This window comes from Parasteatoda tepidariorum, chromosome 3, assembly GCF_043381705.1.
Source record: "Parasteatoda tepidariorum isolate YZ-2023 chromosome 3, CAS_Ptep_4.0, whole genome shotgun sequence".
Lineage (NCBI taxonomy): Eukaryota > Metazoa > Arthropoda > Arachnida > Araneae > Theridiidae > Parasteatoda > Parasteatoda tepidariorum.
In genome coordinates this window covers 62,823,234-62,843,689 of record NC_092206.1, presented here as the reverse complement: position 1 = coordinate 62,843,689, position 20,456 = coordinate 62,823,234, and the positions used below count along the sequence as shown (strand labels likewise).

Below are 20,456 nucleotides of genomic sequence, written 5' to 3'. Positions count from 1 at the left end.
ACCAGAAAGATAGGACCTTCAGTTCCTCTTGCGGGCTCCTTATATCTTTAAAAATCAAATATAGCAATCCTGCTTCAACAAACCCACTTCCGTTTCGATTAGAAATGAACAGAAATAGTTAACGGGAAGCTATCCACATTATTCTAATTAGAGCTAGAGCCAGCGCCATTCTGTAAGGTTGTAATATTACTGAGTATTTTTCCAGGTGTGAATTTATTGAATGAACAGTTAAAATAAATCGATTCGCCTCTTAAATGCTTTAAAAAAAATTTTTAAAGAGAAAAGTAAGTGTGTCTATTAAGTTATTTAAATCGATTACTATTTGTAGTTACTTGATGAATTTGACTTGTGTGGCCGTTGGTTTTCAAGATGTGTTTACTAGAAATCAAATTTCCTACCTTACTTTACGTGTATATAATTCAAATTCTTACATAAATATAATTCCTTTAATTTTCTAAGCATATAAAATAGGATGTTGGTTTGTTATTTAGACTTTAAGTTTAGAATTGAGTACCCCTTGGATTGGCGACAAATGGAGATTTCCGTATCGTGATTTGTGGTAGAACAATCACCAAGTATTAATAACTTCCAGACAACGGCCCCCTCGAGAAACTAAAAAGAAACATCATAGAAGGGAACTAACTCGTAGCCATCGCCAGAGGGGATATCGTGATCTGTCGCGCCAACTACAATCGCCAAGGTGCCAAATAAATTTTAAACTTGCAAATTTTTAAAAAAAAAAACATCTAGATGTTTGCCCGGGGGTGGCTACGAGTTGGTCCCTTTCTGTGATGTTTTTTTTAAGTTTCTCACAGGCCACTGCCTGGAAGTTTCCAAGACTTGGCGATAATTCTGCCACTTATTATCCCCCTTAAGAACAACTAAATCACAGTAATAAAGTTTAAAAACAACTTAATCATATTAATAAATTCAATGTTGGGGGATATTTCCGTATCCTGATTTACAATTGCAAAGGTGCCATTTGGTAACTTAACAAAACTTAACATGTAGATGTTTGCCAGGGGGGGGGTGGCTACTAGTTATACACTTCAAGATGGTCCTTTTCTGTGATGTTTTTGAAGCTTCTCGTTGGCCGCTGTCTGGAAGTTGCCAAGACTTGTCTATCATTCTGCCACAAACTCAACTCTTTAAGATTTAAGGATGCAATGGGTATATTTCTGTAACATGATCTGTTGTGACAACACCAAGGTGCCAAATAGATTTTAAGCTCACAAATGTTTTTAAAAGAAAAACATGCAGATGTGTGCCGGAGGTGGCTATGCATTATACCTTTTGAGTTGGTCTGTTTCTATGATTTTTTTGTTTTGTTTCTCGCAAGCAGCTGCCATAAAGTTACCAAGACTTGGTAATTATTCTACAAATGATGATGCTGAAATCTCCCTTATGCTTTGATATATGCCAGATCATTGATTAATTTTCCTATTTATTACTTCCTAAATTTTTCATTATTTTTTATGTAATTATATAGCTTAGAAAAGTAAGATTTACAAAGATTTCCGTGTTGTTCCAAGTCCCGGAAACTCCTAGGCAACAGCTAAGGCAGAAACTTTTAAAGAAATCGCAAAAGGGATCAACTCGTTAACTCGTAGCCACTTTGGACACTATAGTTTTTTTAATTTTTATAAATTTGCAAGTTTAAAATCCATTTGGCGGTTGTAGCTGAAGTAACAGATCACAATACAGAAATATCCCTATTTTATCAAAATAATTTTTAAAGTTTTTGTTATTAGCAGAAGGGAATATCAAATTTATGATTTTTCTGTTAGTTTTGAATTCCACCAATATTAAGCTTCTGTAAATAAAAGCTTTGCTATCCAACAAGATTTTTATAAAGTTATGTAAATCGGAAATTTAAAAAATGAAACTTTCTCAAAATCCCATTATCATGATAATCATATCTGTACCAAGAACCCCTTTTTTTCTGTCAGATTTCTCGTTCATACACTGTATCAAGCTTTTATTACTCAGGTTTGTAGGAGCGAAACAATACTTCAAAAACATGAGATTGAGAGAAAATTGCTGATTTCAGCCAAAGTTATTTGAGTGCTAACTAAAATTGGTAATTAGAAAAGTAATTCGGAAATTGTGGACATATAAAAGATCTCACACTCTAAGTCTGCTGTACTTATACTCGTATTTTAAACTTGTATTCCTGAAAAAATGTGACTATGAGGAAAAATTTTTTCTGAATGTTTTAAGAGAGTGTGATGACATCCATAAGTGCAGATATTGTAGATTTGTGATAGAAGATTAATTTAATCAATGCAGTAAATGTTTATTTTTGCTTAGCTGCAGGGTTGGCAAGATTTTGCCGCAGGTGGAAAAAACTGTCCTGGCAAAAGCAGGTTTTTGCCAAGCAGAGTGACAAAAACCTATATTTTCCAAGATGAGAGGACAACAACACATTTTTGATACAAAATTATTGAAATATATACTGTAAATATATATAATTTTAACAAAATTAATTAAATCATAATGTATTAATAATATCATTTTAGCAGATTAAAACGTTATTGATCGGAAAATTAGTGATTATTCTCTTTTTTCCAGTGAAATGAACTTATTTTAAATTAATATAACTATAATTTAAAGCATAAAATATCTATCAACATGTGTAGTTAATTAAAATATACAAGTGTCAATGCAATTTTTTAAATTTGCGCAAATTCAATACTTTACATCATCATATTAATTATTAATATTTTAGAAATAATTGTCGCATGTAATGTATCTAAATTATTGTTCCTTATGATTGATTTAAATTTGTTTCAAGTATTTTCGAATAATATTTAATCAGCAATTTAGATAATTTGGTTTTTGCCACTGTCTTGGCAAAAAACCCTCTTTGCCGGCAAAAACTCCAACCCTGCTTGGCTGAAACAAATTTGAATTAATATCATATAGGTAGCATGTAAATTTTGCATTTGAATTATCGCATTTTGTCGTGATCTTTTTATTTTTTATAATCCATCATGATTCCTTTCAATTCTTGTTTGTTAAGTAACTTATTTTAAGTTGGATACATTTTCTTTTAACTAAAATGGTGTAAGGAAGGCTTTAGGAAAATGCTAATACAAAGATTTATATTTGACTAAATTATACATACAAAATTAAGAAGGATATCATATAGTGTAGGTACTAGAAAAGATATAGTAGATAGATCTAGATTCGAAAATTCGTAACACAGCAACTCTAACCCAAACTTTTTTAAAATGATGTATAATTAAAGATTATATCTTATTACAATATGAAGGAATAAAAGAATGAAAATAACATTTTAAATAGGGATTTAAGGAATATCCAACCTTTTTGCCAAATGTTCATTTGGCCGAATATTTGGCAAAGTATTATTTGGATTTTTTTTTTTTTTTACGGAGTNAAATTTCTGAGATTTTAAATCTCTTATTTTACCTTAATTTAAAAAAAAAATATTTTAAAACCTGCTGATTTCCTATAGTATAATTAAATTTCCATATAATGCATGGCAACTGTTGGTAGTTTTGAAGTTTATATATTTTCTTGGCAAACTTCAGTTTTTGACGGTTTAAACCAGTATTATACCCTTGTCATGTCAAAAACCACTTTTTGACGTAAAAAACCCAACCCTGTTTGGAACGCAAATAGAAAAGTGAAATTTGAAGAATTGAGACTAGATTACTTTATACCTAACCATGAGTTTTGTAATGCTGATTTTTTTTATTTCTATTTATTCTTTTTTTTTTATAGAAAGGACTACTTTCTTAAAGTTAACTGTGTAATATATAAGTTTAAATGTCAAAATAAAATTGCAGTTCTAATTTGTTCAGTTACAAAACAGAGCAAACAGTTTTTTTTTTTTTTATTATTTTTTTTTATTTGCACTAATTTAGTCAGCTGCTTTGCATCAAATAATTTTAAAGAGAAGAATGTTATATATTTCTAAACAAAATTTAATTATTAGGTAAATAATTCCGAGTTTTTGTTTAATGAAAACTTGATAATAATTGAGAGTAAATAAACTTGACAAAGAAATTTTACTTTAAAGGAAACTCTAAATTAAAGTATTAAAGAAATTGATTAGTATATTAATGAAAAAATAATATAAGTGGTAATGTAAAGAATAAGATTTTTAAGAAAATTAATTGAATTAAATATTTCTGCAAAACACACATGGACAGGAAAATAAAAAAAAAATTCTTTTAATTTTAAGAGGATATATAAGATGTTGAGAAATTTTAAGATGTTTAAAAATGTTGACAATGTATTTATATGAATAATTATAAAATATGTATTGAAATTGATATATAAGAAATTGATAAATATATTATTCTAAATGTATGCATTCTTAAGTTTATTATTCAAATTGTATCAATTATTGTAAAAACAAACTAAAAAATAAAATTAAAAAAAGCTGATGTATAATCACATTCTATCAGAAACATGCTTTTATAAAACTCAACATTAGTTAAATCTAAAAAATACACTAATAGTTTTTTTGAATTATAGTTTAACTAATTATAATTTTTAATTAAAATTATTTTTCCATAATCAAAGTAATTATTATTAATTTTTAAAAATCGAATACATGACTCAATATTGAATATTTTTAAAATTCTGCTTAAATTGTTTATTATTGGTGTTATCTATGGCGATTAATAATTTTTTCTACAGCATATTATGTAATTAAAGTTTGAATTTTTTTTCAAGTTTTATCTATCATATTAAGTTTTTGGACGACTAAATGAATACCAAGGTGGTCCGATTGGATAATAAAATTTTCATTGCTGGTGTGAACCCTATATATATATATATATATATATAAAGAGATAGTAAAATNAGACACTTAAAAACATACATTTATTATTTTATTAATATATGCATGCATTTTAAATAAATTACTAAGCTAATTAGCTCATTAACTCGATATATATGTTAATTTATTAATGAAAATAAGTAATTAATGATTGCTTTGCTACTCTCAGTTAAGTTTAAAAAAAATTCTTTTACTGATTGACAATGCTTTTTAATAGAACGTGAAATTATTGCCTTTTTAGAATAATAATGCCCTTTTTTTAAACTTTAGCACCCTGCCCTTTTTTCTGCCTAGAATGAGCTCTGCTGTTTGTCTAAGATAGGTACTCTGCCAGGCATTCGTCTGGAGCTGTGGCGGTGACTATGGCAACGAGGTATGATAATTTCAAGTGGGGGTTCGGCGAGAGAAGAGACCTCTTTTATTGAATCTACCCTCCCTAAAATGCCCTCTTCTTGTTTCCATAGCACCAGACTGCTGCAGACTTAGTAGCGGTCGGAGTACCTATCTTAGACAAACAGTATATAATCTATGTGTATGTGTGTGTGAAGAACTTTCTACAATAGGAAAAAAAATATTTAGTTTTCTGTTTCAATGTCATGTTATCATACTTTAACTTCCAGCTCTCTTTAAATTTGTTTTATTGGGTTTAAATATGGCAATTGAGGAATTTTGTTAAAAGCTTGTGGTCAGTTATAGAGGTTCCAGATGAGAGCTTATGCTAGTTATTTTGATATAAAGCGAAGTTGTTCGAAATACCTTAATTTTGGACTGATAATTGTAAATTGTATCTTAAAATATTTAAATAAACAGGTTGATTCATTGTATTGTGCCATCTCATGTATAAATATGAAGTTACTTTATGCTTAAATGTCCCAACTAAGTTCTTAGGATAAAGCTCCTCATTTTTTCTGCTCCACATAATATATTGAAACCCAATGTGATTTGTCTTCATCTGTCAATATGACATTATAGATATGTTTGGGATTTATTTATCATTGATTTTGTTAAGTAAAGCCTAAGGTTTATGTTTTTTTGTAAAATTAAAATACTTTATATGCAGATTGCCCATTTAATTTAGCAGCTCTGAGAACTCGTCAAAGAGTTTCGGGTGAAATTGATGCAGAATATTTTTTATTAAGTTTTTCAGAATTTTTTACAACACTTTGAAGAATTTTTTATGCAATTTTCATGAACCTATAATTTATATCATTCATCATGTAGGTTTAAATTCCATCTTTTAAGCGTTTTATCACATACTGCACAGGAATAGAATAAAATAAGCTATTTTTGTAATATTCATTAAACTGATTTACTACTAATGATGACAAATAATCAACTTTCAATTGTTGTATGTTTTATTATGACCAAGAGCCATTTTTAAATGATCAAAGAAAATATGAAGTTAGAAATCAAAAATTGTGATCTAATTCAGGTACCTCAAAAATAATAAGAAGAAATGAAAAATAAGTAAATAAAAAAGTAAAGCAATGGATGCTAATTTTAATTATGAATTTATCCAAAAACATTTAAGTGTACGATGGCTTTTGTAAGGTAAAATTATTGTTACTTTTGATAATTAATTTCTTAAGAATGAACTTTTACTTACATGTAGTTTTATTAAGAATAGATTGTAGAGGTAATTAAATACCCATTCTGAAATAAGCACAGAAAAAGTTATATGTTTTATTACACTTTATAACGTCAAAATTAAATTACGATATTTGTGCTAGTTTTAATATTTACTGTTGGGATGTAATTTTGGTATGAAGATATTTTTGTACTCAAATTTTTTACAAAATTTAAGTTTGTTTCTTATACTTATATTTACATGCATATATTTCATAAATAGCTAAAACATTAGTATTTTTAGTGACACATTTCACCATTTACTCTAAAACTAGCCCAAAGTGACCATAAACATATTACAGTCACATTTTAAAACTTCTGAGCTTACTTTAAATTACACCAGAATAAACATTTTTCAAAAATTGTGCTAAATCTTCTTTCTATCAAGAATTTTCTATCGTATTCTTCTTTCTATCAAAGATTTGCCCAAAATAATAATAAATTTTTTTTTTTTTTTGTTTGCAAAGTTGGGAAACTGATTATATAGTTTGATTATAATTTAATTTTGATGTTTGATTAAGTTCATTAAAAATTATTGTTTGTAAACTTCAAAACTCTTCCAAAGTTGTTTCTTTCAACTAACAAATTTTGAAAATGCGAAACAGCTATTCCATCTTGTTCGTATCATCCAATCACACCATTTTAATTAATTAACAACATGCTTCTTTCGTTATTTCAGCTTTTGGAAAATATTTGTTTTATTTAAAGCCAGCTTTTTTTTAACATTTTAGTTGGTCTTTTTTCTTTCTTCTAATTGTTCAAACAAATAAAGGCTTCCCCCCCCCCTTGCTTGAATTCAGCATAATGAATTATTACTTTTCGAAGAGATTATAAATAAAAGACTTGCGGAACCAATAATTTTTTAAAATATATGTCAGAAAGACTGAAAAATAATAAATTCTTATTCACAAATAAAATTAAAACATTCATACCAAAAATATAGAACTCTTGTTGTTGTATGCTATGACTTATGAACAGCAGTGACAGCTTCAAACTTATCACCGAATAAAGAGAAACTAATGCAAAAGAACTAACTTAGGAATGAAAATATTCATTGAAACATTTTTAGAAGGAGAAAGTTTTCACATCAGATTGTTCTTGAGCTGATCATCTTCTTCAAAGAACTGAGTGTGAAAGAAGGATTTTTTTGCTTCAATAAAAGAAAACTGGGATGAGGAGATTAAATATTTAGGATAGACAAATGAAAGAAGAAGTAACATTCAAGAAACAAGCTTTCACGTTTACCAAATAAAAATATTCCTTATCAAGAAATCAGATTTTAATTCTACTAACATTGATGTTCAAGATAACACTTATATTTGTTGAAACATTACTAGGTTTTCTGCTAAAGTAATCATCACATTTTTTATCTATGAGTTACTTATCAGCTCATAATGTGAACAAGTTTAGGAAAATATTATAAAATAATTACCTTTTAAAAATAAGCTTGGAGCAGTTGAAGAAGTTGGTGTTTATTGTGTGTGAAAGATATATTTGTTCATTAAAAATAGTGTAAATATCAGGACCAGCAACTAGTGTAAAGGAATAGTATTCTGTTTTGTTTTTGTGTTTTGGTCTGTGTTTTTGCCCAAAATAGCTTATTTCATCATAATTTTTTGAATATTACACTTTTCCTACATTGTAATTTTTTTAAAGTTTAATTTATTAACTTCTTTCTTTTAATAAGATAGTCTTAAATTCAGATAAGTAATATTTTTTAGTTCTTATTATTAGTCCTTTATATTATCATTTTGGTCCTTCATGAATATTATATTATTGGTCTTTTTGACCGGTGATGAAATTTTCGTAACTTCTATGTACACATGTAATTGTTACTCTTTTTGCTCAATGTATGTGCAGAATAATTGTTGCAAAAAATGTTCTTCTAAGATGTTTAATAAATTAAATGAAATAAATGTACCTATAAAAGATTTCAAAATAGCTATAAAAAGATTTTTCACATGTTAATTTCTTTTTCAAATGCTTTACTTTCTTGCTTACTTGATAATTACATTTTGAGGGAGAAAAAAAAAATTCAAACAATTAGGTTGTTAATCAAGAACTGTAAGAAAAATTTCAGGTTTGTCTAGTATTTTGACACAGAAACTTTATATTTCAAAAAGTTTCATTGAAATAAAAATTCACTTTTATTATGTATATTAACCCATACACAGAGCCGGATTATACCTTTCGTAGGCCCTAGGCATAGCCGTTTTTGGGCCCTCCCCTCCTTCCCCCACTCCTCCCCTCTTTTCAAAATATATGCTAAAATTTTCTTGCATATTTTTTTAAGCATTTTTATTAATATGGATTTTAATTTACAAATTTGTTTATCGAACTTTATCTGCAATACCGACATACTGCCCATATATTGCAGTTGATATCGATAATACAATTATGATTAGTTCGATCGATAACTATGTAAACACTTCGCATCAACAATACAACAACAAACCAGCAAAGAAAAAAGTGAAATTGATAGTGAGATTAATTACAAGAAATATTTACGCCATTTTAGATGTATTAATTTCAGAAATGACTAAAAGGCGTAAAGCTTATAGTGATTTGTACGATAATTCCGGTTTTCTTGTTCACAAAAATTTGTCAGAAACTAAAAGCGCAAAATTTGATGAAAATTTACTCATCCGATTTAGAGGAAATCTTTGTAGATGAATTTTTACTATTTTCAAATTTGTATGAACATAAATCTGCACAAGAAATGTTGAATGCTCAAATTAAAGATAAACTTGTGAATACTTTTCCTGACGTTCACATTGCATTAAGAATATATTTCGATCTTGGATCAAATGCAGAAGGAGAAAGATCCTTCTCCAGATTAAAATTGATAAAAAATTATTTGCGTTCAACAATGAATCAAGATCGTTTGGCATCGCTTGCACTTATGTCTATTGAATACGACATTTTGCGTAGTTTGGAATTCGACAGCATAATACAAGATTTTGTTGAATCCAAAAATCACAAAAAAAGTAATATATTAGATCATAAGATTCTGCAAAATAATTTATTACCGAAAAATATTATATTTTTATTTGTATCTTCATAATTTTGTGCAAAATACACTTGTTGTTTTTAAAGCTAAATTATTTTTGTCAAAATTTTTTTTTTCTCCCAAGTTTTTCGTAGGCCCTAGGCACGTACCTAGTGTGCCTATAGGTTAATCCGTCCCTGCATATACACTTTATCAACTTTAGATCTTAAGTTCCTTTCCCCTTCCTCTTATGAACTTGTAGTAATTTTTAAGTTAAATTTGAAAATAAGTAATGAGATTCAGCTACCAGTCATGAACTTAATGGAAAGATATGCAAATTTTTGNACAAGTTTTTCGTAGGCCCCTGAATTTCGTAGGCCCTAGGCACGTACCTTGTGTGCCTATAGGTTAATCCGTCCCTGCCCATACACTTTATCAACTTTAGATCTTAAGTTCCTTTCCCCTTCCTCTTATGAACTTGTAGTAATTTTTAAGTTAAATTTGAAAATAAGTAATGAGATTTAGCTACCAGTCATGAACTTAATGGAAAGATATGCAAATTTTTGTATGATATATTATCTACTTTTAAACTAAAAAATTTAATTAAATCTTAGCATTTTGAATTGTATTTTTGGTAAACTGTGCACGCCACTAAATATCATGGTGTTAAAATATTTTTATTTGGAAAAAAAATCATAGTTAAGGAAAGGAAACATTTACATTTGTATTTTAATTTGCCTGAAATGATTTTTATTTATTTCTGGAAAGCTTGAGTAAAATTTAATGAATAGTATATTTTCTTTTTAATTTTCTTTGTTTTATTTAAATTTGCTTTTAATTTTATGTGACATAATCTTTTTTTTTCATTACATCAGGTCTTACAAATTATGTGTTGAGAAGAAGAATATGCTAACAAGAATTGACAGGCCTTGATTGAAAAATTTGAAGTTTTATCATTCCATTTTTATCTTATAAAATTAAGCAATCACATTATCTTTGAAATTATAGATATCAGTAATAGCAAAGAAAATCAGAATTTCATAACTCTATTACTTAAAATTTGTTTTCACTACAGATGGGTCCCAAATCAATGTTTCTTTTGAAATGCCTAGATACATAAAACTTTATTCAAAATTCTAGAGTCCATTTTATAGCTACTTTCCTCCGCTATAACTTAAAAACAGATGGAAGGGGAATATGAAACATTGTCCGATTGTAAACCAAAGAGTGGTTTAAGAACCAAAAGAAAATTGACATTTATTAAAAAATGTTTCTGTTTTGAAAATGGTTTTTCATCTAAAAAGAAGAAAAGCATTGTTAATGATGCGTACCGGAAGGATTCTCCTTTATCACACTCAAATGATTACATAACTGTAAATAATATTAAATTTAATGCCACTGCACCTAAACTTGCTAAACCGTGTATTGTGAAATTATCACCTTTGGATCCTAAGTTATGTGCCATTTTTGAAGGCAGTGTAGCAAAAAGTTCATTGCCGAAAAATTTTCAAAATACAAATTTGAATGATGATAAGCAAAATTATTCTTTGATGCATGTGAAATCTATAGATATTCAGAAGAAAATGAAAGATAAGTCTTCAACATCTGATTTAAGAAAACTTGTAAAACCATGTTCAGTGGTTTTGGAGAAAATTTGTTTAAATTATTTTTCTAAAGACTTAAGAATTAATTTTCCTTTGCCACTTAGTTCCACTGGTTGGGTTAAATTAAAACCTTGTAGTGTCAAACTTCATAGAATAAATACTAATGAAGCAAAAATATCTAAGCTTGATATAACTGAAGACATAAAACCTTGTATTGTTAAACTTCAAGAAATTACGTCAGAAGTACTTTCTGTGAGTGACAAAAAACTTGACATGAATGTCGCTTCAATTGAAGAAACAGCAAGCTCAAAAAGTCTTCATTTGAATGTAACAATTAAAGAGGAATCACCTAGTTCCCAATCTGATTGTGAAGAAATATATTCTTGTCAGAACGTTACAACTAATATATTTAACCAATTTCGAAATATTAGTATTGAAGACAACTCCCAAAATATGTTTGAAGTTAATTCTCTAAAGAGTAATGGTGCTATAAATGTGACTGAAGTATGTGATACTTATCCAAATGAATTGATTTCTTTAAAAGATGAGAAATTTAGTGTAATCACTAAATTAACAGAAAGTGATTCTAATATCAGTTCTACTAAAAAATCTAAAATGACCCTGCCTCGACTTAGTCCTTTATACAATTCATATTCTGAAAAAGTTTTTAGCAGTTCAAAGTCTTTTGAAATCTTAAAAGAAGGAACTGTTTTAGTTGGTAGCAGCCTTAAATGTAATGAGCCTTCTAGTTTGAAGTTTGCTGCAAAATCTTACTCTAGATCCAGTAAAGACAAAGGATTACAAAGTCAAATGCAAGAAAATATTATGTATCACTGTTTTCATTGTAGCAAAAGTCTACCCAGTCTTAAAAGTTTATATTATCATTTGTGTAGAGAAAAACAAAAAAGAGGGTACCCATGTAAGTTTTGTGGTAAAAATTTTGATTTATATGGGGCTCTTAAAAAACATAAAAAGTGTCATGCACTAAGAAACTCTTTGAGCTGTACTGATACAATGAAAAGTCGACGGCCACATAAGAGAATGGGAAAAGCTAATAGTGTGTTGGGATTAGAAAATAAAGTAGATATTAAAGATTTCAGTTCTCCTAGTGAAACCATCGGTAAAAGAATGAATGATAACGAAAAAGGTCTTGAAAGGAAAGAAAATAATTCTTTCTCCAAATTGAAACCAAAGAGGTTTAAGACCAAATTTTTTTTACAAAGTATATCAGATGCAACAACAAGTTCTGGTTGTTATTCATCTGGTGATTCTAATTTCTTACATTATGTTTGGAATTCTGATGATAGTGAAGTTGATTTATAAATGACTGATTCTGGCAATGAGAATGTTTAAATATGTTCAGAAAATGTTATTTAACCAGAGCTTAATTTGGTTACACTAACCAAGAAAAAAAGAAATTCATTTGTGTAACGAAAAAAATATTTTTAGCGTCCCACTTCAGTTTTTCATAGAAGACTATGTGACACGTAAAAACTAATTTTTTATATTGCCATGAGCATTTGAACAGCAGACATTTTAAATCTGTTTTATATGTATAAAAAATGAGTTTCATTTTACTTGTCTGAAGAATGAGTGTTGTTAGAAAAGTAAAACAGTTTAAATGACTTAAATTTGCTATTAAGCCAGTGTGGAATCAAGTTGGTTTTGTAAATTCTTAGTTTAAATAAAAGGCTTGTATTCTTTTTCATCGCTCTTTTATCAGGTAGAAATAAATTAATCCAATGATTTGAATAACCTGAAGAAAAGTGAAATTGTAAATTCACTGTATCTTTTGAATCTAAACATTAAAAAAAAAAAAATTTATGATGAGAGCTCACGAATAAAAGAGATTTGTTTCTTTTTTTTTGGTACTCAAAGCCAAAATTTTCTCTTTATTTACTGTTAATTAAATATTTATGTTTTAACATATATTTTCAATTTCATCTTTATTTAATGTTTTTTAAAATATACATTAAAAATCTTCTATGCATTATGATTTTGTGATTATTATCTTCGATTTTGGATGGATTTAACCAGTTTTTGATGCTTGTCATGTCAAAAACCCAACCTTTTATTTTAGCAAGTATCTTAATTGGAAATAAACTTTCAGTTTTATGTTGCATGCAATCTGTAAGATAAATGTTTTTAGTCACTTTCAAAGTAACATGCTATGTGTAGATTCCTGAAGTGAAAGAGTTAATTCTAAAACAGCTAATTTACATTAATGTTTTGTAGTAATTTATTGTTTTATTATCTAGTACAAACAGTAATTAGAATGATTGATTATAATTTAAGGCTTTTTAGTAACATTTCATTAATATGCTAGTTAACTCTAGTTATTAAAATTTTTTAAATAGCAATATTTTTTTTTTGATAAATAATAAAACACCTAGTCTATGCAATTGTTCATGGTTAAAGAAATTATTTTCTAAACTTGAAATCTTTTTTATTTATTTTCTATATGCATATGTATTTGTATAGCTTATGAAATATGGTGTTTTTCGCTTCATGTCAGCTTAGTTTAATGTGTTGTTATTTTCCTCATGAATAAAAAAAAACTATTGCTGTCTGTATATATAGCATTCATGTTCTAACATCTTTATTAAAATGTTTAAAATTGAAAATGGGTTGTTTCAATGATATCATCATAAAATGTCAAAATTGACAATCTCGCCAAACCATGACTTAAAGAGCATATTAATGGCATAAAATAATTGAATTGCATAGAATTTCCTATAGTCATCTGCCTGTGAGCTTCTGTTATAATTTTTTACTGCATGTGAGCTTCTGTTATAATTTTTTAAGCCATAACTGTTACTTGTATGTTATAATGCTGTCATATAATTAATAACTGTTTCTTTTTTTAAAAAAATTTATCAGTGTACAAAACAGAAAAGTTTATTTTTGTATTGCATAGCATTATGAAAGTGTTTTTACCCACTGATATGTATTGCCTTTAACAGGGGTTCCCAACTTATGATTGAGTTATTTAAAGATTTTCAGAGAAAAATTAAATAATTAATATATATTTTTTTAATTTCAAATCTTGAAAATTTTTTCATATTTTTAGTGAAACATGAAAATTAATTTTAGCTTTATTATGAATGATTGTATTCTTAATCACTAAGTTTAATTTTATATACTCTATTATTAAGGTTCATCAACTTATTTTTCTTATTTTAAAAACTGGCACTTTTTCTCGTAATTTGCTTGAAACTGTGCATTAAATAAAAAAATAATAAATTCTTGGTTTGTAAAGTTAATTTGGCAGTTGATTTTTTTTAAATTATTTTTTTTATGGTATTGTGATTTGAAAGTGTTGGGAATTCCTGCCAAAATTCACAAAGTGTTTTGATTTTTGTTGAAGGGATTGCATGTTATTTTTTTTAATTTGTATTTTTTTATATAAGATGTTTATACTATGTTAATTGGATTAGTTTATGAAATAAAGCAATATATTATTCCTCTTGGTCAGTTTTATTTTATCCAATTATTTATCAAGGATTTCAATTGTTTTGTTTATTGGGAGCAATTTTGTTGAGTACCCTTCAATTGAGATAGTGTTATTATATTTGAGATACCCTACATTTTGAGTATTATTTTTACATTTTGAGATTGCATTCTCATTTTATCAGTGAGTTTATGGTGAGTGATTATTGATCAAATTTTAAATATATGTTTTTAAGTTTTTTAGTATAAATTTTTTTTCATAATCCTTTTGTCTTGTTAATGTTTGTCTCTAATCATTGTAAATTTATTAGTCAGCAGTTTTGGCAATATTTGTACCTTGAGTTTTCTCAAAAGTAAATCATAATTGGAAACTATTTTAAAACTTTAAAGAATTCCTCTTTCAAATTTTTCTAAAATGTATGGCGTTATTCCTATTGTTAAATGACTTAAAGACTGAGGTAATTTATTATTAAGTGCAATATTTATATCTAAACGAATGCCATATAAATAAATCAAATGTTCCAATGAATGTTCAAAAACTGATATGTTTCAAAATAGTATTTTTTTTGTTTTGCCTTAATTACAATTTAATTTAAATACTTTCTCTCTGATTCATTCCAATTTTGTAATTTCATCCACTTTTTTTTAATACTGTTTAGATAGATCAACATAATGCTAAAATTAAAGAAATTGCGAAAACTTGGCATTATATATATTTTTTTATCTTATACCTGAATAAGTTAATTGCAGTTTAAAATGATATTGTATGTTACGATCAGCCTTTCTAAGACAAAATTTGGTTTGCAAGTAAAATTGCTGGGGCAGTTTTAATTTTTATTATCTTGATATTTTGTCTGTACATATGAACTGATAATAAAAAATCTTGTTTTTTCCTAGAACAAAGATTAGTGTAATAAAAGTAAATAATACTTGCATCGACTTGGTTTTCAAAATAAATAAAAAAAATATTAATAAAATGTTAAAATATTTTAAAACTAGTTATTCTTTTATATATAAAAAAAATGGATCTTATTAAAAGCGGTGTTTTTTTTTTTGTTGTTATTAATTTGAATGTTTTTCTCCGTGTTTTGTAATATATCAAAAAATTATTAATGTTCAACTTAACAGGAGAGAATAAGACTTATTGGATGGTGGTATCTTCTTTAGTTTTTTACATTTGATTTTCCAATTACGAAAAGGTGTTCAAACTAAGTAGTTGGCCGAATGGCGTCCCTACCAATGTCATCTCAGTAATTTGTGGTTAACATGCATGCATAATTTTTTAAATCTTTTTTTAAAAAAAGAGGCCAATTTTAATTAGGAAGTTTATTTTAAATTAAAAGTTTTAAATTAATTTTATGACTATCTGTCATTTTTTTTCCTAGTTGAGTATCTTGTTAAGTTCCGGAAGTGTTATATAATGTTGACAAAATTGAGTTTTTTTTTCTTTTTTCTTCCTAATACTGAGATTTAAAGCTTATATATAAATAACAAATAAATATTTTTTTTAAGAGAAAAAAATGCGTCTCATTAGTTTGAACTACTTGTTGATAAAATTTTAAACCTCAATTTTTTGCTGTTACCTCACAGTTTTAGATGCAATTTTTGTGCTTGACAAGGCATTATATTAGTAATAACGCAAAACTATAATGGGGTGGAGCCTCCTAACTGTTTCGTTTTCAATGTAAATATTTGCCTCATAGTGAGGAAGCCAGAGAAAGAGTTTAGTCGATTCTGTCGCATAGTGAGTTGTTTTGCTTACTTTTGAGAAAGAAACCTCTTCGCACATTTCAGAATCGGTTTTTGTTTACATTTATAGTTGAGATGAACCAAATATTTACGTTTGGCTTTAAGCTCGGTCGGCAACTGTGCCACTAATTGAAAGACTAGTTGGCCATTCTGATGATTCTATAAAAATGCTCAATCTTTTTTTTATTTTCCTCTAGGCATTTATAAATAAACTGGGCATATTTGAACGATGGGTTTAATGTGCACTTAAATATTTTTCTTTTTATTCTAGGATACCATTGTCACGTTATATGGTTTAGTTTTTCTGCACGTCAGTTTGGATGCACTTCAAGTTTTCGTCCCTGCTAACAATTTTACAACTTTAGTTCGGCCAAAAATGAACTCAGAAGATGAAGCTAATGTAACTTCACAAAAGAAAGAAAATAAAACTAATTCACCTATGTTAGAAAATGAGAAAAGCCCTAAATCGAGGAAAACTTCAAAAAAGAAGCAAAATTTAGTGGATACAACCAACAAAAATGAAGAGACAAAATCGAATAGTGAAGAATCATCTGAAGATAAAGGTGAGACCTCTCCTAAGAAACAAAAATCAGATGAGAACTCTCCCAAAAGCGATAAAAAGAAAACGGAAGGTAATGAAAATGTGTCCACAGATAAATCCAAAAAGAAAAGTGATGTTGCAAAGATAAAGTTGCCTACGAGAGAGAGCACGCGAATTAGTAAACAATCTCAAAACGAAGAAAACTCAAAATCTAAGGATGGTGAAAAATCGTCCAATGACACCGGAAAACAAAGCAATGCTACTGTTAAGAAAAAAGCTGCTGCTAAGAGGAAAATAGAACCTGAGAGTGAATCTGAAAGTGAATCAAGTAGTGAAGATGAGGAAAAAAAGAAAACCAAGAAAAAAGAAAAGCGTACTTTTACCTGTTTCCACTGTAATGAAGGATTTGCACAAACTACTGAACTTTTCATGCATACTTGCAGTGGAAAGAAAGAAAAGGGTTTCATGTGTGAAGTTTGCGGTAAAACATTCATTTTGCGTAGCTCTTTCATCAATCACAAAATCATCCATTCCAAAAAGAAGCCTTACAAATGCACTTTGTGTGGAAAGAAATCTTCTCAGCAAAGTAATCACTTGTACCACATGAGCCGTGAACATCCTGGAGAAAAGCCATTTTCTTGTTTGTTTTTTCCTTGCAACAAGAGTTTTATGACGCGTATGGAACAGAAAAAGCACCATATTCTTCATAGAAAAATTCTGTGCAAGTACTGTAACCAGAGTTTTGCTGACAGACCCACTATGTTGAAGCACCGAGAATCCGAACATGAGAAATATTTTTCTGATGGTAAAAGCAAGAAGTCCAAGAAATCTCGTCAAGATTCTTCAGAGAATGAAGTAGTTGCAGAAGCGAGCAATGATGCCAGTGATTAAATGGTTTAAGGTGAATGACATTTTGTTTTCCGAGGAAAATGTTGCGTGAAACGGGCAAAATAACAGAATAGTGCGGTCTTTTATTCCTTTCCATAAACTGAACATAAGCTATTAAATGCAAACTGGGGTGTACTAAAATGTGCAAGATAAAAGTTTCGACGTATGCAACTGTGTTCATAGCAAGTGGTCATTTTATTTTAAAATTATTTACATCTCATCAGGGTCAGATATTTCAACTGCTCAAAAGAGATTATTAAGCATTCATATTCTAAAATATAAAGCTCTTGAGCATGGAAATTCAGTTAAATGTAACTAAAATCTAGTATTTTACTACGAAATTAATGATAAATATATTCATAATTACAGGTTTCTCACAAAATTCTGAAGAAAAACTCTTACTTTCCGGTGGATATCTTTGTTTCACAAGAAATGTTACATCTAACTATATTTTTGGTCTTAAAGTTTCTAAATCAATGTCAAGCCATGATCTTGAATTGCATTACATTAATCACTAGTAAGATAAATTTTAAAATTGGTACTGGAGCATTTAAAAATAAGAGACTACTTAATGTTTACCAAACATCGGGCAATTGAATCCACAAATTTTAAAAGCCTTTAAAAATTCAAAAACTTACATTTTCTTCTTTATTCTTCCTTACCCTACACCCAAAATTTAAATTCGGGGATTCCAAAACAGTCTTATTATTTATTCATTCTAGCTGAAAAATTAATGAACTTAAATAAAACTTTGATCCAGCTAATTTGCTTTAATGCGATCTAAATTAGTTCTTATTTAATTTTCAGACAGATTGACAAGGGTCTTCACCCAGGGGGGCGAGGAGAAGATATTTCGTCTGAGGAATTTTATACCGACAAGTTTTGATTATTTGAGGAAAATCATATTTTTATTTATAAAATTATATTCATGATGTGAAGGATTGAAAAAGACATATTTATGATCAAAAACTTGAACGCTTTGAGTGAAAAAATTACTGTGCATATTTTATCTCGTGAGAGTAATTTTACTAATAAATATTTTACAATTTAAGTTTTGGACATTTAATTTTATTTCAAACAATAGTTGCCGTTGTATGCTTGTGGTTAAAGCCAAACAATTCTTTAAAGCAAAGATAGTATGCATTATAAGAAATTACGAATTTCAAATCTAAGGTATTAAAACTCCGTAGCTTCTTTAGGTACCTTGGTTAAAGAGCTTCGAAGAAAATTCTTTATAAGATGATGTAAATTCTCATTTTTGAAATCAAGGTAAATTTACTTAATTACAAGTTCTAGAATTATGGATTCCTTTGCCTCGCTTTCATAAATGGCGATTGATTCTTCTGTTATTGAAATCAAATGCATTGTAAAAATGTCCCATGAATTTTTATGACTATGACACTAAAACGAATGCTCATAACTGGGTAAATGTTTTCTTTTATCTAATTTTTGCTGTTATACTTATTTTTGGTTTGGTGATTGGAAGTGAATTTCTTTAGTTCTTTATTTTTCTTGAGATTAAAATCGTAAGTATGCAGGCAAAGGCCCTTTTCTTACTCTTTTGTATTTATCTGTTATATTTGAAATAAATGTACATAGTACATTTAATTATTCAAATTAGAATAGAAAAAAAAAATACGTGTGTGTGTGAAAATACAGCAAAAAATTTATTTCTATTTGAAATTCCATACATTTAAAAAAAGATCCTAGATTTAAATATATAATTGTTCTGTTAAAAAATTTTATTATTTTGTTATATCTAGTATTCAAAGAAATATTTGCTTGTACTGATTACTTATAAAAAAAATAGTTATTTTTTTCCCCGGTGTTATAAGTTTTCTCCCGTTGACTCGCTTTTTTTCTTCAAATTCTTACTTTATTAACTTATTTGGCATTAAATTAGCAAATTAATATTCTTTCTAAATCAAAATGTACTTTTTAAGTGGACATTTTTTGTGACATTGAGTTTCGGAAATTTTTTTTATGACAGAATATTAAATAAATTATATTAAATATTAATTATATGAAATGTTCTTTTACATTTATATGTTATTTGTATTGTATCGGTGAGTTTTTTGGTCATTTTTTCCCTATGTAAGCAAATATTGTTTTCCAAAAAGATTTCAAAATGACAATTATAGTGTATGTAACTTGTTCCAGCCTTAACTCTGTTCGCCTAATATATATTTTAAATCTAGCATTTTGAAGTGCCATTGATTGTTATAATTGTAGTATTGTAAGCATTTAAAGATTGTAAAATTTAAATATTGAAATTCGGCGAAGCAATGTTCCCACAATTTATTTAACTTTTCTGTTTGTGCTATTAAGATTGGAAATTATTTAGTAATATGTATTTATATTTGCATAATAGCTATCAGTGTGTTATTTTAATCATAAATTGAATAAAAATTTTTTGTTTTGTTTATATGTCTTGACCTAAGTGCATAAGTTATAAAATAAAAATCACAAAATAAAAGAGTCTTAGGACGTAAGACCTCAGTTGCAGGAAGTAAATACTACTACATACCAGAACAAAATCCTACTTTTTTTCAGTCATTCGAAGATTGAACAGAAGGTTTTAAATATTTTACATTTATTGATCTATATTAAAGAAGCTTTACTAACAAAAGGTTTTAAAAAATACCATTTTTCTCGAAATTCTGCAAGCTGCTCCAAAACTGATGAGATTCGTTGTACGGTGAAAAAGGTAGTAAAAAGGTGTACTATGTGAAAAAGGTAGTAATTGTAACAATGAATGAACGACGTGGATTTACGATAGATCGTTGCAAATAGACC

At 27.8% G+C, this 20,456-nt stretch overlaps 1 protein-coding gene across 2 annotated transcripts; it reads left to right on the top strand.

Moving 5' to 3' along the window:
- The first annotated feature begins 116 nt into the window (after positions 1–116).
- On the top strand, positions 117–20,085 carry LOC107439622 (histone-lysine N-methyltransferase PRDM9). Of its 2 annotated transcripts, none has more exons than XM_071178725.1 (2): positions 117–284; positions 16,503–20,085. In XM_071178725.1, exon 2 carries the CDS (start codon positions 16,608–16,610, stop codon positions 17,661–17,663), a length of 1,056 nt encoding a protein of 351 aa, XP_071034826.1. In that variant the 5' UTR covers positions 117–284; positions 16,503–16,607; the 3' UTR covers positions 17,664–20,085. The 2 variants fall into 2 exon arrangements, with proteins under 2 accessions (XP_071034826.1, XP_015907773.2); XM_016052287.3 differs by lacking the exon at positions 16,503–20,085 and adding an exon at positions 10,304–14,501.
- Positions 20,086–20,456: the final 371 nt, after the last annotated feature.